At 40.5% G+C, this 21,820-nt stretch overlaps 1 protein-coding gene across 6 annotated transcripts in view; it reads right to left on the reverse strand.

The window, feature by feature from the left end:
• The window catches only part of LOC132820996 (adhesion G-protein coupled receptor G2-like), a 199,843-nt gene that overhangs the window by 21,895 nt on the left and 156,128 nt on the right, over nucleotides 1-21,820 (reverse strand). For all 6 annotated transcript variants that reach the window (XM_060833455.1, XM_060833452.1, XM_060833453.1 and 3 more), the window contains 9 exons: nucleotides 21,019-21,057; nucleotides 19,571-19,618; nucleotides 17,982-18,020; nucleotides 15,027-15,201; nucleotides 12,834-12,990; nucleotides 9,044-9,187; nucleotides 7,975-8,103; nucleotides 7,038-7,083; nucleotides 1,374-1,477 (listed from right to left, as the gene is read on the reverse strand). In XM_060833455.1, the coding sequence (XP_060689438.1) occupies nucleotides 1,374-1,477; nucleotides 7,038-7,083; nucleotides 7,975-8,103; nucleotides 9,044-9,187; nucleotides 12,834-12,990; nucleotides 15,027-15,201; nucleotides 17,982-18,020; nucleotides 19,571-19,618; nucleotides 21,019-21,057 (881 nt within the window). The remainder of the gene's footprint in view (nucleotides 1-1,373; nucleotides 1,478-7,037; nucleotides 7,084-7,974; nucleotides 8,104-9,043; nucleotides 9,188-12,833; nucleotides 12,991-15,026; nucleotides 15,202-17,981; nucleotides 18,021-19,570; nucleotides 19,619-21,018; nucleotides 21,058-21,820) is intronic.

The following is a 21,820-nucleotide window of genomic DNA, read 5'->3' on the forward strand; positions in this document are numbered from 1 at the left end:
TTCTGTGATGTACACCTCTATGGCTCAATATCAAATACAGTTCCCTGCTAATAACATCAGAGTAAACTGGGAACATAAGTAGTTAATTTTATTTTTATCTTTTAAATTATCATAGTAGCTTTTAGGTACTGAGATATTAAGTCTCTAGACCAATCTAACACATGGAAGCATTTATTTATATTGATCCTGACCACCTTTCTGCTGATTATATCTTGCTGTGCCTTGCAACATGATTATCTGACAGCAAACAATCTATAGTTTAATTGAAATGTCTGATCAGACTGCTGGTGTTTTCTGATCAATGAGTTTTACCAAACTCACAGTCAGGTTAAGGGCTTACACTGAATAGATAAAAAAAAATGTTAAGTACTTCAATAAAAACCTTCTGGGCAAAAAGAAGCCCGTGTCTCAACTGAAGCACCGTCAGCTAATCAGTCTGGACCATGGAGTTCAATAAGGGCCTTTGCCCGAAACGTCGATTCTCCTGCTCCTCGGATGCTGCCTGACCTGCTGTGCTTTTCCAGCAACATGCTCTTGACTCTGATCTCCAGCATCTGCAGTCCTCACTTTCACCATGGAGTTCACTAGCCTCCTCAGAGTAAAGAGCTCCATGTGCAAGTTCATGCTAGGGATTGTATTTGGAAAATGTCCTCCTCACTTTCAGGGACAGTGAATGATGTCCATAGCTGTTTCAGAAAAAAACAGGCATGGAGGACACACAGCCAGGCCAAGAGGAGCAGCGTGAGGTCCTTGTATGCGGTGCTAATAGGGAACATCTATTTTCCTCAATTGCTGCAAACTTTTACTGTGTAACCAATGGCACAAAACAACAAATTGTCATTTTGTGAGATCTTATGATCCAAAACTTGGCCACCATTTTGCAATACAGTTCAAACGTGCCTCCTTAAAAAAGTTCTGAGATTGTGAAACACATTTCTTCTTACTGGATGTAAGAAAAATAATATGTTTTTAGTCCGCACTGTATGCTCCATACTAGTTCAGGTTGAACCGCTTATGTCTAATGAGACAGAATTATTGTACTTTGAACTTTCCAATTAGGTCATACTTAACATCAAGAGTCAAAAAGTGTGGTGCTGGAAAAGCACAGCAGGTCAGGCAGCAATGAAGAGCAGGACAGTCGATGTTTCAGGTAAAGCATTTCATCAGGAATGTCAAGCATTCCTGATAAAGGGCTTATGCCTAAAATGTCAACTCTCCTGCTCCTTAGATGCTGCCTGACCGCCTGTGCTTTTCCAGCACCACACTTTTCAACTCTGATCTCCAGAATCTACAGTCTTCACTTTCTCCATATTTACCATCAGTCCAATTTCAACAAAAGCTGGCTGGGGGATTCTTTCATACAGTTTACATACCAGTAAGACACCGAAATGGGTCAGATGATTGCATTCACATACAGTCTGATTCGATGTGATCTGTGCTGTTGTACAACCTTGCGAATTCCATCCACCACTGCCATCTGCAAATATACCAACATGTATAATGATTGAAACTGTCAGAGGGTTAGTTCTTGCCTGCTCTCCCACGAGGCAAAATGCAGAAAATCCGTAATAAGTACAAGAAAAGATGGACATCAAAAGCTCAGCAGGTCAGGTGAAAATCTGAGTCATTGATCTGACACAGTGGGTGGAATCTTGTTGGGACATCGGGGATTTCATTTGGCCACACCACAAGCCAATAAGGCAGTAGTGAGGCCACCAGCGGGTCTGCAGCTTGAATTAAGACCCTGGGATTGGGGGTGTGGGGTTCAGATATTTGGCTAACTGCAACTGAGCAGGATTGGCTGTGAGGAAGGATTGCTTGACTCAAAGTGTTAACTCTGATTTCTCTCCAGTGATGCTGCCAGATCTGCTGAGCTTTTAACAATTTTTAACAATGTTTTTGTTCCCAACCGAGCAGGATTGGCTACATAGGGTATCCTGATGGATGCACTGCATGACAACAGTCTTGTCTGTAGCTCAGTTAGGCACAACAGAGATGGCCACAATCTGTCAGTCAGTACTTCCTCAATTTTTGTTTTTGTAAACATCTAATTTCTTTCTTTATCTATAACTCCTTTTGATTCCTGGCAATACTTTCCACATGTGAGACTGCTGTTACTTTCTGTTGTTTATGCTTCCAGCCTAAGAGTTTATGACCTAATATGTACAAAAGGGTAGCCATATTCTGGTCTTGTAAATAACTACTTGTCAGTTGTAAGAATATTCTCTCCATTATTACAAAGACAGTCAGGAAGATCTTGCTTTACCTCTGTCTATTCTGCTTTACTCCACCAAGTCTTCAAGATGACAGAGGGGTGGTAGTTGATGGAAAGTATTCAGCCTGGAGCTTGGTGATCAGTGGTGTTCCGCAGGGATCTGTTCTGGGTCCTCTGCTCTTTGTGATTTTTATAAATACTTGGATGAGGAAATTGGAAGGGTGGGTTAGTAAGTTTGCCAATGACACAAAGGTTGGTAGGCAGAGTGGTGGATAGTGTGAAAGGCTGTTGTAGGTTGCAACGGGATGTTGACAGGATGCAGAACTGGGACTGAGAATTGGAAGATGGAGATTCAATCTGGAAAAGTGTGGTGATTAGTTTTGCCTGGTCAAATTTGAATGCAGATTACAGAGTTAAAGGCAGGATTCTTTGCACTGTGGAGGAACACAGGGATGTTGGACTCCACTTCCATAGATCCTTCAAAGTTGCCACCCAAGTTGAAAGAGTTGTTAAGAAGGCATATGGTGTGTTGGCTTTCATTAGCAGGGGGATTTAGTTTAATAGCTGCAAAGTTATGCTGCAGCCCTATAGAGCCTTGGTTCGACCACGCTTGGAATATTGTATTCAGTTCTGGTCGCCTCATTATAGGAAGGATGCAGAAGCTGTAGAGATGGTGCAGAGGAGTTTTACCAGGATACTGCCTGGACTGGAGGGCATATCTTATGCAGAAAGGTTGAGGAAGCTAGGGCTTTTCTCATTGGAGCAAAGAAAGTTGAGAGGTGACTTGATAGAGGTGTACAAGATGATGACAGGCATAGATACAGTGGATAGTCAGAGCCTTTTTCCCAGGGTGGAAATGGCTGTCAAGAGGGGGTATAATTTTAAGGTGATTAGAGGAAGTTTTGGGGAGATATCAGAGGTAGGTTCTTTATACAGAGAGTGGTGGGTGCGTGGAATGCACTGCCAGCGGTGGTAGTAGAGTCAGATATATTAAGGACATTTAAACAACTCCTGGATAGGCACATGGAAGATAGTACAATGAAGGGTATGGAGGTTAGTTTGCATCTTAGAGTGGGATAAAAGGTTGACGCAACATTGTGGGCTGAAAGGCCTCTACTGTATTGTGCTGTACTGTTCTGTGTTCTATGTTCATCTTTACAGTGGACGGTGGATATTACAGTCAATTAAGTGTTAATGCTTCAGACCCATATACAACACTAAAAATGACATGGTCCAAGAGCCTATGAAGTTGCTGCCAGATTTAGTGTGAAATTAGTCCTGGTGTTTTATACTGTGAACTACAATACAGCAGTAGAGACTGCTGCTACAGCCATTCCTTGTCTCCACTCTTAGCCTCGTCAGAGGAGATCAGGGAATCCCTCAGGAAAATGATCCCCAGTCGATCAAATTGATTGATTGAGGCCAGGGTGTACTTTCATAATTCTGCTCTGGATCAGCAACAACAGAAGGTTTAAGTTGATATGTGACGTGAGGCAGAGACGTGAGACTGGGTTCAATGAATGTTAGTAACAGGTCAGTTCAGTGAACAGCTGCATTATGGAAATGGGATGAGCATGACTAGTACAGAGTAACTGATCAAGCACTGGGCAGTACAGTGGCTCAGTAGTTAGCACTGTTGCCTCAGTGCCAAGGATCTGGGTTCGATTCCAGCCTGAGGCGACATGTCTGCATGGGTTTCCTCCCACAGTCAAATGTTGTGTACTTTCAGTGGATTGGCCATGGCAAATTGCCCATAGTTTCCAGGAATGTGCAGGCTGGGTGGATTAGCCATGGGAAATGCAGGGTTATGGGGTTAGGGTTGCGGTATGGTCTGGCTGGATGCTCTTCAGAGTGTCAGTGTGAACTCAATGGGCTGAATGGCCAATTTCCACACTGCAGGGATTCTATGATTAGATTAGCTGCTTCTGAGAGAAGTGCTTGTCAGTGTTCGGTAGCATGCTACCACAACTGTCTGGATTTCTAACATCTTTAATGCAGCAGACTTTCCAAATATATTACAACAATAGAAGGAGAAAAAGATACTGGTAGTAGAATAATCAAGAAATCTGATCAGAAAGCAAACATACGTCTTGAAGAAATGTTTGGAGAGCTGAAGGGAGGCAAAGCAAGATAGAATGTCACAGTGATGTACAGCACAAGATAAAAGCCCTATTGGCCTGTCAACTCTGAACTGGTAAAAAAAATTAACTAATCTTCCCCCATGGTTTTCATGAGAACTGGAAAAAGTGACAGGTTTAACCATCTTGATTTACAGGAAGAACAGATGCAGGGAAAGGAAGGAGAGGGGGAAAGCAAAATCAAATGGAAAGTTTATATTTGTGTCAAAGAGGGAGCCAATGGCAACATCTTCAATTGTAATGGGCACATTGAGCAGCGATAGCGGTTCATTCAGCCAGTTTGCTCATGCTCATGTAGCAGACAGAGGAAACACCATTGTCACCACCATAACGGCTGTATTTGGTTTTACCAGGTCACCTGCACCTCTGACCACCCCCACTCAAGAACATGGCACATTCTCTTGCAAATTCAAGAAATTTGTCTACTATGGACACGATGGGTGGCTTAGTGGTTAGCACTATTGCCTCACAGTGCCAGGTACCTCAAGTTCGATTCCAGCCTTGGGTGACTGTGGAGTTTGTCTCTGTGTCTCTCTGGGTTTCCTCCAGGTGCTCTGGTTTCCTCCCACAATCCAAAGATGTGCAGGTCAGGTGAATTGGTCATGCTAAATTGCCCACAGTGTTCAGGGATGTGTTAGGTGCATTAGTCATGGGCAAATGTAGAGTAGTAGGGCAGTGGAATGGGTCTGGGTGGGTTACTCTTCAGAGGGTCGGTGTGGACTTGTTGGGCCTAATGGCCTGTTTCCAACTGTGGGGATTCTAAATCACTTTAGCACCTCCAATAACCATCCAGAGTACTTCATAAAAATGAAAAGGTCCTATTCTGCAGTTGTTGGATGCTTAACCTTGCTGGTGTGAGGCTCATCTTACAGCCAAACACCTATTGTGGGGGCAGGCGGAGTAAATAGCAAAGAGGAGGCCTGCATATAGATTGTGCAAACTTGGAATCCTAATGTTATATCAGCCATGAACTATGCAACAACGAGGATGGCTCTGATTCAAATCCTTTCAGCAGGGAACCTACTTTTGTGCATTCTCAAATAATACCATGCAGATAGTGCAGATAGCAGTCAATGGTGCAGCCTGCTTCTAGGAATGATGATCAGTCTTCATTCAATGCAGATCTAGACAAACATATGATTTAGCAGCAGGAGTAGGTCACTGAGTCAACTCCACCATTCAGTGAAATCATTGCTGGCCAATTACTCCATATTCCTACCTGCACCCAATAACCTTTCACCCCTTTGCTTATCAAGAGTCATCACCCTCTGCTGTAAAATCATTCACCCCTCTGCTTTCCACTCTCTTTTGTGGAAGACAGTTCCCAAGACTCACGAACCACTGTGGAAAAAAAATGTTCCCTTCATTTCTCTCTCAAATGGACAGCCCTTATTTTGAAACAGTGACTCCTAGTTCCAGATTCTCCAACAAGCACAAATATTCTCTCCACCTTAGCCCGGTCAAGAGCACACAGGATCTTCTACATTTCAACCAAGGCTTCTTTTTTTTTTATAAACACAAGGAGATACCAGCTTAACCTGCTCAAGTTTTCCTCATAAGTCAGCCCCACCCATTTCAACTATTAGTCCAGTCCCCAACTATCTGAAACACAAACAGGTATGGCTGGAAAATTTCAGCAGGTCTGGCAGCATCTGTGGAGAGAAATCAGAGTTAATGAAGATTTAAAATTGAGCGTGGCGGGTTTTCGGGCTTAGTTTTTGTTCAGGCACATTCTTCTCACGAGGAGCCAACAGCCACCCATTCTGGGAAAGCCTCCTGCTGTTGTCACAGAGGGGAAAAGGGAGCACAGTTTCTGATTGGACGGTGCTGGTCAGGTGCTAGTTCACGTTGCCTGCCACCTCAACCCACCACCCTGTTTCTTGGCCAACATCTCTGTCTCAGGCTTGTTGCAGTGCTCCAGCAAAGTTCTACGTAAAGCTGAAAGAATAGCATCTCATTTTCAGCTTGGAAATCCTGCAGCCTTCCGGAGTTCAACAATATTAAGGCTTTCCCTCACACCCACACGCCAGGCCTTGTTATTATATGAGCTGCTACCGCATACTACTCATTGTCAGCTGCTAATTATCTCCAGTAGCAGCTATTCATTCTTCCAGACTGACGTTTAACAATATCTGTCCAACTGTGTTTTTCTCTCTTATGAATCAAACTCCACCTATTGGTTACTTTCTCCCCTTCCCATCATCCCATGTTCTGTTTAAAAAAAACTATCCTTTTTCTGGCTAACATCTGTTCTGAAGAAGTCCAGATTAGATTAGATTACTTACAGTGTGGAAACAGGCCCTTCGGCCCAACAAGTCCACACCGACCCGCCGAAGCGCAACCCACCCATAAGTCCAGCTGAACCCTGAAACGTTAACTCTGATTTTTCTTCACAGACACTACCAGAGCTGCTGAGATTTTTTGGCAATTTCTGCTTTTGTTTCAGATTTCCAGCGTTCACAGTTCTTTCAGCTTTTTGTCCAATTATATGAATACGTGCCACATATCGCTATTTGGGAGGTTTTAGCACAGACAAACTGTGTCTGCTGTTCTTGCCCATTGTACAACTACATCCCCAAAATTACTGGATTAGTTATGGAGCACTTGGGAAAGCCCGAGACTATAACAAGTGCTAAATGAATATAATATTGTTTGTCTGTTTAAATGTTGCCTGAATTACTCACTGTTTTTCAAGAAATCCCAGAATACACACTCCACAGTAAGATTATCCTGTAATTACAGAACATATTGTTAATAATTAATCTTTTAGTGATTAAATAAAAGGTACTGTGTATGCGGTTTATACAGAGTTAACCATGCATAACATTGTACAATTTTTCCATTGGACATATTGGGAAAAGATTCAAATGGATGCCATATGATTTCTGGCTGAATTGATGCGATCTGATACCTGCCTTAGATTGATATTTGCCATTTTTCTTGCCACCTCAGATTTTGCAGGCATGGTCAACAACATGTCAGCTAATGCCTCTCAGCCATTTCAATATCCCCCTAGGAAAATTCATGCCCAGCCATCCATGGTGTATATATTCCTCCTGTTTAAGCTCTCTTATTTTATTTGTCCACATTAAACTCCCTTAGCTATTAATCCACCTAGAACATAACCACATAACCTACCATCTTGTAGCAATTTGGGGTGGCATGGTAGCTCAGTGGTTAGCACTGCTGCCTCACAATGTGAGGGACCCAGGTTCAATTCGCAGCTTTGGGTGACTGTATGTGTGGAGTTTGCACATTCTCCCTGTGTCTATGTGCGTTTGCTTTGGTTTCCTCCCACAGTACAAACATATTCAGATTTGATGAACTGGCTGTGCTAAATTGCTTACAGTGTTCAGAGATATGTAGGTTAGGTGCATTAGTTAGGGGAATTGGTCTGGATGAGTTACTCTTCAGAGGGTTGGTGTGGACATGGGCTGAATGGCCTGTTTCCACACTGTAGGGATTCTTAAAAAATATCTAATAGCCACTAATAAGCTTTCTTAATTTAATATTTAAATCATATCCCTCACAACTGAAAGCAAATGATCACATTGTACTGACTAGCAATATAATGTCCGGCATTTGTGTGAATTGAACAGGCGCTCCGGATTTCAGTTATACCTGAGTGAGCTGAAGATTCTTGAATGTGATTTTGACTGGATCCGCCAAGTCACTGATGCTGGTATTTGCATTAACACTGGATGCAATGATGTGACTATTCAACATAAATGTGTTGGTAATGTTGGAATTCTGAAACGAAAAAAAACGTATTTGTTAAAAACCAGAACAGTAAACCTAATCATAAAAAAAAGATGCATTGCTCCCTGATCAATTACAAGAAATTAGGTGAAGGAATCTTGGGCAATCTGTCACTAACAATCAATTTTGTACAGTTTCTGAAAGGGCATTGGATTGGCAGGGCAAATGTGACAAGAAGTAAGGTACTATGAGTAATGGCTTAACTTGTACACTTTTGGAACATTGTGTACAATTTTGGCCTCCCTGCTATTGGAAGGATGTTGTGAAACTTGAAAGGGTTCAGAAAAGATTTACAAGGGTGTTGCCAGGGTTGGAGAGTTTGCAATAGAAGGGGAGGCTGGATAGACTTTGGCTGTTTTCCCAGGAACGTTGGAGGCTGAGGCATGACCTTATAGAGGTTTATAAAATCATATGGGGTATGGATAGGATAAATAGACAAAGTCTTTTACCTGGGGTGGGGGAGTCCAGAGCTAAAGGACAGAAGATTTAGGGTGAAAGGGGAAAGATTTAAAGGGACCTATGGCGCAACTGTTTTACGCAAAGAGTGGTGTGTGTATGAAATGAGGTGGTGGAGGCTGGTACATTTGCAACACTTAAAAGGTATCTGAATGGGTAACATGAATAGGAAGGGTTTAAAGGAATATGGACCATGTGTTGGCAAATGGAACTAAATTTATTTAGGATATTTGGTCAGCATGGACGAGTTGAACCCAAGGGTCTGTTTTCTCTATGACTCTATAATAATTTCTTAGGTCTTATGCAATGCCATGTAGTGCCATTCCAATGGTGAAAGACTCCAGGAAATTCAGGGACTTTGAAATGTCTGAGCCCAATTCTTTCTCATTCTTAATTTTAATGTGAAGCTCTTGAGGATGTAGTATGGTCTAGTGTATATAAAAATGTTTAACAAAATCAATAAATGGAAAGATACCTGGAACAATGTTGGTTTCTCATGGAAAGAGAATTGAATTCTCGAAACGCTATCCAGCTCCTCTGAAGAGAGATTCTTGAATAGGGAGGATGGAAGTTCAATCATTGCAAAACCTGCCTGAGGTGATCCTTCATCTAGAGAGTCCTGAAGGAAAAGAGAGTGTTGATACACAGAATGTCGAGAGACAAATTCTTTGTTTCCTTTTAACAAAATGCTGAAGGAGGGAAACAGGACATCATCCTCAGTTTCTTTTGGGGCTATTGGATTGTCTTAATGTAGTAAATACAGGAAGATCAGGTAGGGGGGAGCACATGGAGGCTGTACCATGTTCAACCTGCCTCATCTCCAAAATCCTTATCCCCAAATCCATTTGAATTCTCTCACACTGTTCCCTTCTATGTTGTAATATTATGGGAAGCTGGTTGAACTGAGTCCCTGATGTTGTCCCACAAGTCAAGAGTTTTACCAAAGACAGGACTAGCTAGTGACAAGTATCCTGCCATAGAAATGCAGGAAGTGGGGTTACACTCATATGTTTAACTTGAAGAAGAGTCATGCCGGACACTGAGGACTGCAGATGCTGGAGATCAGAGTCGAAGAGTATGGTGCTGGAAAAGCACAGCCGGTTGGCGATATCCAACAAATAGACGAATCAACGTTTCGGGCATTAGCCTTTCATCAGGATTCCTGATAAGTGGCTTGTGCCTGAAACATTGATTTTCCTGCTCCTTGGATGCTGCCTGACCAGCTGAGCTTTTGCAATGCCACACCCTTTGACTCATACTGGACACGGCATGTTAACGCTCTTTCTGTCTCCACAAACACTGCTGGGGTTTTCCCAGCATTCTCTGTGATGATTACATATGGTAGAATTTGGAATTGTGTAACTAGCAGAATGACGGCCCACTTCCTGTCAGCTGAGTGCAAGTGACCGAGAGCATGAGCCGGGGGAGAAGAGGCTGGTGATGGTTTTATGCAAAGGTTGGCAGGGAGCAGGAAGACAGCTCCTTCAGTGATTTGCTTGAAGGGTTTCTCCTATCAGGGCAATATGACAGCTTTTATTTTTAAACAGAAGTTTCGTCAGCCTCTGTCCAGTACCTTTGCATGCCTCAGTAGCTGAGAGTACACCTGATGGAATTCCTGAGTTGGCTGAACTCCAAGCTATAATACAAACCAGCTCCAGATAAAGGACAACATCAAAGTATGTTATTGCTAAAATAGATGTTAATGCTATTATAGTGACCTCATCAATTTGCAGTGCAACTCTGACAGGTGGTAGGTAAAGTGACACTGTTGCCTTAATGACCTTACAATTAGCCCACTAGTAGCTCCTCTTTATCACATCTTTATTACGTCCATCTTTATCACATGACTGAAATCCCTGCTTGTTGAATTGTTTGCTACTCCCATTCTCTGATTCGCGGTCACTTCCAGAGGGACAGCAGGATTCCAGGTCTGAAACGTCGATTCTCCTGCTCCTCGGATGCTGCCTGACCTGTGCTTTTCCAGCAGCACAATCTTGACTCTGCATTAGAATGTGCCTCGTTACCTCCTTCTCTATCTCCAAGTTGTTAGCTGGAAAGAAACCTGCCCTTTGCCTGCAGGAAGGAAATAGTATTGGCTCCAACTCACAGAGAAAACTGTTACTGGACACGAACATCCAGGAAGTTGTAACTCACGTGAACTAATTCCTTTCACTCTAAATCTTGTAATTTATTAATTTATCACCACTCCTGTCCTGCTTTCCTTGTTTTTAGTCAGAAGACACATGACACCACATTACAGTCCAATAGGTTTACTTAATATCAGAAGCTCTCAGGTCAGAGCAGCACTATTCTTAATTTTATCTTAAAATACTGTAATGTGGATTCATTTAAAAAATTTGAATCCACAGGGTACAGGGAACATCTTTTGGCCTACCTGTGTAAAGAATGGGAGTAAATACTTCACTGGCTGGGGGTTGAGAGGAAAAGTAATCATATTATAAATTCAACCCATTTTCCTTCTTTGTCCCCTACTGGGAGTCTAGAACCTACGTGAATAGCACAAACAACTGTGCAGCCTCTTAACTGAGTACAGAGGAACCTCTATTATCCAGCATTCCATTATCCGAGTTTCGGATTATCTGGAGAAGATCGCAATGTTCCGATGCTTGATTAAACTGTGTTATCCGGCATTTGATTATCCAAAGGTTCGATTATCTGAACAAACTACTCCCGCCCGTGCCATTAAGGATAGTTAAGTTTCCTCAGTAGAATAGTTCAGGAATGAGAAGAGTGTGAACCTAGATATTAGAAGATTTAATGCAATTTTAAGTCCCCCACAGAAATTGAAAGATAAATAGAAGATTGAATAAGTTGAAAGGGCCAGCAAGAGAAAGTAAAATAGCACTTTAATTATTTAAAATCTCTAACGATAATTACCCCGTAAATATGAGTGTAAAAGTTGAATTTTTTAGACTATTTGTTAAGGCTAAATTTATGGGGTTGACTATTACATGGATACTATTTTTGAGGGGCTGAAATTCATGCTACAGTCCAAAATACCGTATCATTAGCAGAAGCCCAACTGACTTCAAAACAAATAAAAAAACATAATGAAATATGGTGATTCCACAAGTGCTACAGGGGAACTGACTTCCACTGAGCTGTCACAAAGGGAGGTTGTCACCTGACTCTGATCTGATGCATCTTTAACTTTCAAAGCAAATTCTTCCATTTCCTCTTATCTACTGCTGTTTTACTTTTTCAAAATAACATTTTAAGCTTTTAATTCTGATTAAAAGAAAGTTATCAGACGTTTGACTCTCAAAGTCTCACTGTAGCCATGAGAGATAGTCAACAGCTGCACGGTAGTTATAGTGAAGGAAATGCATATGGGCCTAACTTATGTAGAAAATGATGATGTGATAAACTTTGTATCACACTAGTTATACTAATTATAATGCTCATCCGATAATGAACTTAAGAAATCCGTAGCCTAATACTTGTGTTCATAGTACATCAGAACACATAATAGCATGAGAAAAAGAATTCATTCCCTCAGTGTCACACCATCATATATGTTGATTTGACTCATATATGTTGATTTGTTATCTGTGAAGTACTAGGGCTGACTTTTACATGAGACGTATGAAAAATTCCTGATATTTTGGCCAAAACTATGTCTATGTTTACATGAGATTGATTTTTACTTGAGTATATACAGTAAAATCTGAAAGATTTTTCCACACTTCAAAGTTAATTTTCAGTCTCGGAGAGGGCTGTTTCATAATAAATACATGATATTACATTGTTGAAAGGAGATTTACAACGATACATACACGCTCTTTGTGAGCATGTCTAGCATGCAATTGAGATAAGTATAAGAACCTCTCCACCCTTCAGGCTCTCTGCCTTTACTCCTGATGAAGGGCTTTTGCCTGAAATGTCGATTTTACTGCTCCTCGGATGCTGCCTGAACTGCTGTGCTCTTCCAGCACCACTGATCCAGAATCTGGTTTCCAGCATCTGCAGTCATTGCTTTTACATAAGTATAAGAACATCATGCCATTCAATGCATTTGGTGATCAGAAGGTGACATGGCAATTTTGGGAAGCTATTTGAGGAACATGGAATCCTGGACAGCAACTGGCAGATTTACGTTTGTACCTGCACATGCTCAGTCCCCAGACGTGGCTGCCCTTGTGTCATGTTAATGATAACCTCACTGTCATTACTGCAGAACCCAGCCAGATAGGTTTGGAACAACCGCATTGATAAACAGAGTGGAAAGATTGGGTCTGTTGTACCTGCAGATTGGTAATGTTGCTGATGCTGAAGTCTGCCCCGCCGAAGGCAGTAGCATTGATTTTGTTCACAGCCAGAGCCAAGAAAGGGGAGGTGATGTTTATTGACTCAGTTGAAAATTGAAGCTTCTCGCCGATTCTGTCCACAATATCCAATATCCTAATTTTTAAAAAAAGCACAACCAATGACTAAAAGGTTGGTTTATTGTGTAAGAATAACATGGGGAGAAAGGTATGGATGTAGATGTTCATGCATCTTATTATGAGTACAAACACTTCTATTTAAGTACTGTTTCTGAGCAAGTTACTGGATTTCATTGTACTTTGTTAACGTCTAGAAAAAGGCAGACAACTGTTCACTAGTAAGACTAATTTAGGGTCTGTTCTAATGTACCAATCCAAGGAAGCTTGGCTCTGTGCATCCTCTCTTTTGATATGTTTGATCAATAACATAAAAAAAAGAGAAGTAATAGGCCATACATTGCTCCTCCATCACTCAGTAAGATCACAGCTTTGACATCAATCCACTTTCCCACCCTTTGCAAACACCCCTTTTAGGGTGTAAACTCTATCAAACTCCATTTTGAAGTTACTCTTTGACTAAACATGCCCAGTCCTCTTCGTTTAAAGAAAAAAAACAGGAGGCAGTGAGTCTTTTAGAGATGGTTCAGTCATTGAGTTGGTTCAAGACTGAGACAGACCGATTTCTTTGCATTTGAAAATGTTGAGGGATATGACAGCGCAGGAAAAATAGTAGAAGGTTGGTCATGATCCCATTAAATGATCAGCTCAAAGGGCTGAATTGTCCATTTCTGCTCCAGTGTCTTATGTTTTTATGTAATACTCCACTGTCAAACACATCCTACATTAGAAAGTCAAACAGGTCACAAAGATGAGACAGTTACTCTGGTAGGTATGATGATGGATAAGGATTCATTAAGCAAACAAGTGACTGCATCAGAAACAAAAACAAGTTGCTGGAAAAGCTCAGCAGGTCTGGCAGCATCTGTGTGGAGAAAGCAAAGTTAACATTTCGGGTCCAGTGACCCTTCCTTAGAATCCCAGTTATGCGATCACCAAACCCAAAACATTAACTCTGATTTCTCTCCATAGATGCTGCCAGACGTGCTGAGCTTTTCCAGCAACTTCTGTTTTTGTTTTTCATTGACAGCATCTTTCGGTTTTCATTTAGTAGGAAACTGCATCAAATCTTATTCACGCAGTTCAGTCAATACAAAGGAATGTTAAGGTTGGGATTAGTGGGGATTTCCATTTGTTATAAACTGTGAAACCCAACCAACCATGAAAATGCTGATGTCTGGTCTAAATGTTACACATTTGGGTGCCTGTGCAACCAGCTCTACAAAGCAGATCACAAATTATGCTAATGAGGTTCAATTTCTCATATTTTAACAACCACTTGAATTTAACATCTGCAGGCTGAGTTTCCCAGAGTTAAAGGGAGGCAAACACTCCAGTACTCTGTGCAAGTGCTTTTCCAGCACTGTTTATGGGGCGAGAGAAGCAAAGGGTTTTCTTTGCCCCTTAATCAAACATGCTGCAATTCTTCCAACTTCTACCATTTAATAATCCTTTGTTCCTATGTTTAACTCTCTCAATTTCTATTGATTCTTGATCTTTTCAAGAGCTGGTGTTTCCTCCGTGTGCTTTCCCGATCAATAGCCAGATGGGAAACAGAGTTAAGAAATTTTAATTTAAAAATCACCAGGATTTTGCCTTCCCAGAGTTTCCTGATTTCCAGGCCATAGACACACTCCTAGGTCCCTCCCTACCTCCCCATAAATATTATGGTCATAGACTGTGAAGAAAATAAATACTCACTTCCAGATCTCTCTTCAATTCCATGACCTTCTTCAAATTCAAATACCCTCCTGAAGGATATTCTGGTCTCTTTTTTAAATCTGACATCATTTGCTCTACCATTGATGCTTATGTCTTGAGTTGTCTAAGACCTATGCTCTGTACTTTATTCCATAAGTCTCCCCGTTCTGTATTCCATTCACTACCCTTAAATTCTCCTTAAAACCTTCCTCTTTGATGAGCTTTTGCTCACCTGTCCTAATAACCCCTTAAATAAGTGCAAGTTGTACAGATATGGTCCTGGAAAGTATATTAGCAATTGAAAAATAATCAAAATAGCTGCATTACTGAATGTGTTCTGTCAAATTAACTTACTGTCTGGAAGATGAGGCAACAGCATCAAGTGAAGCATTGATGAGGTTGCTTATCGTGTTAATAAGTGTTACTGCCAGCCCCTCATTTATGCTGTCCTGTTGCAATATTTTCTCCAGTTGGCTCACAATTAAAGCAACAGCACTTGCATCTGTAGGACTAATCATGAGTGGATTTTCTGAAATGACAAAGACAATGGAATATTATAGCTTCTTTCATATCATTTCTCTTGGCTAATCTAAAAGTCTTCCTTCCCAGACATCAAATGATTAAGATTTACAATGTTTTCAAGAGAACAAAGTAGAACAGAAAGACTGCCACAAAATCTAATCATTTCATAAGTAAGTGTTATTGCTTCAAAATATGACAATGATAAAAATTTCTGAATTTAAAATTCTGAACCTTCAGTGGGTTTCTAAAAGCCTGATGACTTATAATTTCTATAACTCATTTTTTTTTGGGATAAGGCTGATGCTTGCAAGAGGCGATGATTGGGGTGTTAATCAAGTGGGCTGCTTTGTCATGGATGATACTGAGTCTTTTAAGTGTTGGGACTGCAGTCACTTGGGCACATGAAGGGTACATCATCATATTACTGAGCTGTGTCATGTAGGTATTGGACAGGAGATAACTCACTCACTCAAATTCCCAGCCTTTGACTTGCTCTTGTCATCGCAGTACTTATCGGGTTTGCCCAGTTATAGGATTAGATATAACTTTCCAGGATTTTAGTTGATGGTAATGCTCTGGCATATCATGGAAGCATGCTTAGAACCTTTCTTGTTCAAGATATTCATTGCCTGGGACTTTCAACACCAAATGATATCTACTACTAAGTGAAGAAAAAGCCTGAGAGTTGTTTTGTGTATTGCACTGAAAGGAACTCGACTTATGGATTCACAGTAAGCAGCTAATATTGAGTAAACTTTATTTACACCTTCCAACACAGAGGGCTAATGTGTGGCGGGGATCTGTACTGGTGTCTCAGGGTTTCACAATTTAATTCAATGACTGAGACGAGAGGAGTGGGAGTGGGTCCATGTGGTGCAGTAGTGGTGTCCCTACATCTAGGCCACGAGTTCCAAGTTCAAGTCCCACCTTCTCCAGAGGAGTGTAATAACATCTTTAAACAGATTGATTAGAAAATATTTAGATGAGAGCCAGGAGGGTTCTTGTGGCACAGTGGTAGTGTCCTTACCTCTAGGCTAGATGGTCTGGGTTCAAATCCCAACTGCTCTAGACATGTGGAATAATATTCTGAGCAGGTTGATTAGGAAATATGTAGATGAGAGGATTGAAGGCATGCTGATTAAACTTGCAGATGACCCAAAAGATAAATAGGAGAGAATGCTACAAGGAACACCTAAGGAGATTGCAGATAGAGCATACATTGGTTAAGTGGATGGGCAAAGATCTGGCCAGTAGAATCCCACATGACAAAACTTGAAGTTTTTCACTTCAAGAGGAAATATAAAACGGAAAGGCCTCACCAAAATGGAAAACAATTGCAGAATTTTGAAGCACATTGGGATCATGATGTTTTAGTGCACCTGTCACAACATGTTAGTATGTAAATACAGCAAGTAATTAAGAAAGCTAATGGAATGCCTTTCTTTGTACTGAGAGGAATTGGACATAAAGTTATACAAGGTACTGATGAGACCACACCTTGAACATCGAATACAGTGATTCATTTAAGGACGGATAAAAATGTACTGGAGGCAGCTCATAGAGGATATACAATGAGTGGATTGTCTTATTTTGATAGGTTGGACAAACTGGAGTTTAGAATGAGGGGGTTATTTGATTGAAATGTAAAGGTTGCTGAATGATCTTGCAAGATAGACATTGAAAGGATCCCTATTGTTGGGGAGTCTGAAATTTGATATTTCCCTTTAAGGACAGACTTGGGATTTTATTTTTCTCTCACAAGGTTGAGTGACATTGGAACTCTCTGCCTCAGAAGGCAGTATAGGTCAGAAGGTCATGAAAGATATTTAAGGTGGGGCTAGATTGGGTGGCATGGTGGCTCAGTGGTTAGCACTGCTGCCTTGCAGCCCAGGTTCAATTGTCTGTGTTGAGCTTGCACATTCTCCTCGTGTCTGTGTGGGTTTCCTCTGGGCATTCTGGTTTCCTCCCACAGTCCAAAGATGTGCAGGTCAGGTGAATTGGTCACACTAAATTGTCCACATAGTGTTAGATACATTAGTCAGAGGGAAATGGGTTTGGGTGGGTTACTCTTTGGAGAGTCGCTGTGGACTTGTTGGGCTGAAGGGCCTGTTTCCACACTGTAGGGAATCTAATCTAGATTGATTCCCTTGCCTAAGCAGCAACTAAGGTGTGTGCGTGTGTGCGTGCGTGCGTGTGTGTGCGCGTGTGTTGGGGGAGGTGGAAATTTGGACTTGGAAACACAAAGAGATCAGCTGTGATCTCATTGAATAGGGGGGGTGACCTGAGGGGCTGAATGGCCTACTCCTGTTACAAATTCATTTGTTTCTACAATAGAATGCTATTGATATATGATAAGCTAAACTCCCCCCACACTTAGCAAAAAGCAACCTGTCTATGTAAATTGCTCATCTAAATTTCCAAAAATATAATGGAACAAACAATACCTTAAATTTCAACATTTGCGAATACCTACCTATTGCTGTTATAACATAACCAAAACATATACCACCGTATATAACCAAGGCTGAGAAGAATTGGTGGATATGTTTGAACACCAGTATTTTTTAAGTAAAATCATTTATAAATAAATAAAAAGAACAACTTATTCGTTCTTCTTTGCGTATGGCTTTCAAAATGTTGATAGTTACAATGGACTGGAAAGAATCCTTATGTCTTCAATGATTCCAGTCTAAATCATATCAACAATTTCTGGTGGTTGCTAACTACTCAATATCAGAATCTGGTGTTTTACAATCCTAATAATTTGCAAGAGCACATTTCCAGTACCTGTTGTGTTCTGTGGAGGTGATGTCTCTGTACCGTTCACTGAAATGGAAGGGCACAATTTCAGATCAAACAATCAATAGTCTCACCTTTTGTGTGCCGTCACTTTGTACATGATCCACAGGTGAATTATTTTCACAAAAAGACATCACTGACAATGACGCAATAAATTTGCAATTATTCACAATTGTAATATTAAGTATTCTACCTTGCTTCTTCAAACGAGTTCATGCTAATTTTTATTCCAAGTTAAATTTGCATTTCTGTTACTGATTATCCATTTTGACGTGTAACCAGACAAAACAGAAACAAGCTAATAGTATTATTATTAATTCTAAGTCACCTTAAATTCACCAACTAAAGTTGTGAGACTGGCAGTGTTCAGAGAAATTGCTCTTCTCCAAGTAACAACCACAGGTCGACATGCTATAAACTCACACCAATACACACTTTCCCCTCTGTGTGTCAATCACAAACAAGTGGCACATCGCTTCTATCAGTAGATTTACCTTTTCCTGGTGCACTAGCACCAATGATAAGGAGGTGGGGAGTATTAAGACAATATGATCTGACGATCAATCTCACGATTAACCACTTAAAAGAGATTAGAACATGGAAGTCGAGGAAAGGGAAGGATTGCCAATTAAATGGATATGGTGTAAAAGCGAACATAAAGCATTCTTATAATCACTAAGTATGTATCAAGATTTGTTCATTAATATGTAGCTATCATTTTCAAATTCAAAATTATGAAGTAGATTGAGGATGAATTGTAAATCAGGTGGTAACATTGCTAAAGGAATTCCTTGCAAAGAGACTACAAGCAGATTGATTTGATTTGATTTCATATTCATTGACAAGAAATGAGCAGGAGTGTCTGGTAGGTATTTATTGCCAATCCCTGAGTGTCCTTGAGAAGGCAGAGATGGCTGTCATCCAGAACTGCAGTAGTCCATGTGAGGGAGGTACGACCAGAGATTGTGGAAATGGGGTTTCAGGATTTTGACTGACTGACTGTGAAGGAATGCCAAAACAGATCAGAGTCTGGATGGTGTGGTTTCATTGGGAACTTGCATGTCACAGTGTTGCCACAAAAGTGAATTAATCACTGACATGATTCTGGGCATCTAGGGTGAATAGGTTCAAGGTAATTGCATACATACCAGTGACATTGAGAAGAAATTACTCAGTGGATTTTATGTGGATTCTAATACTATGTGGATTTTAATGGTTGAAAATAATGATGGAAACTGATTTTACTTTAATGACATACTGATATAAGGAGAAATTTGCAGCTGTATAGGGATAGAGCTGGTCAATGAGACAGATTGAATGTCAGGAGCGAACATAGGCATAATGAGGGAATTAGCATGGTCCCAGATATTTTCTGATCAAACTATTCAAACAGAGGCTGAGATACATCCCTGCAGCAGGTGGGACTTGAACCTGGGTCTTGGTTCAAAGGTAGGGACATTACCACTGCATTACAGGAGCCCAATAGCCCATTTCTATCTTCTATGATTCTCGGATCAATCTTATTCCTATGTGCTCAATTTATTGTAAATATTTCAAAAAGGGCACATTTTCAGTACCTGTTGTGTTCTGTAGAGGCGGTGTCATCGTAATAATTGTGCTGTTCACTGTAAACAAAGTATATGATTTCAGATCACATGGTCAACATGCTAACCCTGATTGTGACGTTACTTTTTAATTTGTCTGACAATTCAAGCCCAGCTAAATGACTTTCACAAAAAAAAGGCCCTGCAGTTGGTTTGCTGCTGAAGCTGCTGGCATTTGCTGCAGTTCTGATATTGATGTACCATGAGGCCACTGTTCGACTTGTCCAACCCTCCCCCCTCTATCTGATACATTACAAACTGCCTGCCTCTCTCACAAACTAAAACACAAGTCAACCCACAGAAACTGACCACCTGCAACCCTGCATTCTCCATTGTGAAGCCCAATATAGTGTCTAGCTGCATGAGAGTATAAACCATCCTGAATAGATACTTGAGGACCTTAGCAGAAGATGCAAGTCTTCTGTGTCCCTCAGCTCCAAAGTAGGTGGTTAAAGCCATTTACTGGTGGTGAAATTGGGTCAACAATAAGCACAATGACATGCTGAAGCTCTGCTTGCTGATGCTGAGTTGCATGAACGTAGAATCCCAAAAGAGTGTAGCCAGTGACCATGGAGACACCAATTCCATGTAAAGAGAGGCTAGTTAATCGATGTAAAGAGAGGCTAGTTAATCAATGTAAAGAGAGGCTAGTTAATCAATGTAAAGAGAGGCTAGCCATTCAGCAAGTTGCTATGGATGCTGATAAAGACAACCTGCCAGGAAACTGCTCAGTATGACCTGTTATGTTTTTCCACTGTCTTACAATCTCAGAAATTACATTTCCAGCACCTTTGATAATTGGGAATGTGATAGGAACTAGAAAGCACTCCAAGGAGACAGACAGGCAGGTAGATAGATAGATAGTCTGAGAGTTATTATTATGTATTGCACTGAAAGAAACTCAACGTATGGAATCCCCGTAAGCAGTTAATATTATTGAGCTAGTTTGGTACAACAATAAGCTCAGGTCTTGTGATACACTAGACTCCCTCCACATATAACAAGAAATACCTTGTATATAAAATTTAAATTACACATGTAAATTTCCAGAAACAGAACTGAACAAGCAACACCTTAAATTTGATTAGTTGGGAATTCTAAGCTATTGCTATTATATCGTACTCAAAACATATATCCCTATCTATAACCCCTGCTGCCAGAGTCATTTACATGTGGATTTTTCTCTAACAACAGTATATTTTTAATTAATTCGTCAGTATTAAGAAATAAAAAAAGAAAGTTTATTTCTTCTTCTTGACCACATGGCTTTCAAACAGCTGACAATTACAATGCAAGTCTCATTCTCTCCTCAATGATTCCTGTCCCAATCACATCAACAATTTCTGGTGGTTGTTAACTTCCCAATAACAGAATCTGATGTTTGATAATCCTAATAATTTGGAAGAGCACATTTCCAGTACCTGTTGTGTTCTGTGGAGGTGATGTCGCTGTCCTGTTCACTGAAATGGAAGGGCACAATTTCAGATCAAACAATCAATCAATAGTCTCACCCTTTCTGTGCCATCACTTTGTAAATGGTCCACAGGTAAATTACTTTAATAAAAATAAGTCACTATAATGATGTAGCAAGTTTGCAATTATTCACAATTTACTGTTAAGTATTCCACCCTGCTTCTTCAAACAAGTTCGTGCTAACTTTTATTCCAAGTTAAATTTGTATTTCTATTACTAATTATCCATTTTGAAGGGTAACTAGCCAAAATAGAAATAAACTAGTAATATTATTATTAATTCTAAGTCCCTAAATTTACCACCTAAAGTTGAGTGACTGACAACGTTCAGAGAAATGGCTGTTCTCCAAGTAACTACCACATGTCAACAGACTATAAACTCACCCCTCTCCCCTGTGTCAGTCACAAACATGTTGCTTCTGTGCTATTAAGAATATCAATCATTTCCTGATGCCCTAGCAGCAACTAAGGGTATTGGAGTTGAGGGGTGTCAAGACAACATGATTTGATTGTCACTCTCATGATTAACCACTTTCAAATTTAAAGGATATGAGAACATGGAAATAGAGAAAAGGGAAAGATTTGTCAAAAATTGCACATGGTGAGACAGTGAGCAGAAAGGATTCTTATAACCACTAACTATATACCAAGGTTTGTTCATTAGTATATAGCCATAGTCATCAAATTCAGAATCATGAAGTAGTTCGAGGATGAATTGTAAATCAGGTGGTAACATTGCCAAAGGAGTTCC

This window comes from Hemiscyllium ocellatum, chromosome 12 (genome assembly GCF_020745735.1).
Source record: "Hemiscyllium ocellatum isolate sHemOce1 chromosome 12, sHemOce1.pat.X.cur, whole genome shotgun sequence".
Lineage (NCBI taxonomy): Eukaryota > Metazoa > Chordata > Chondrichthyes > Orectolobiformes > Hemiscylliidae > Hemiscyllium > Hemiscyllium ocellatum.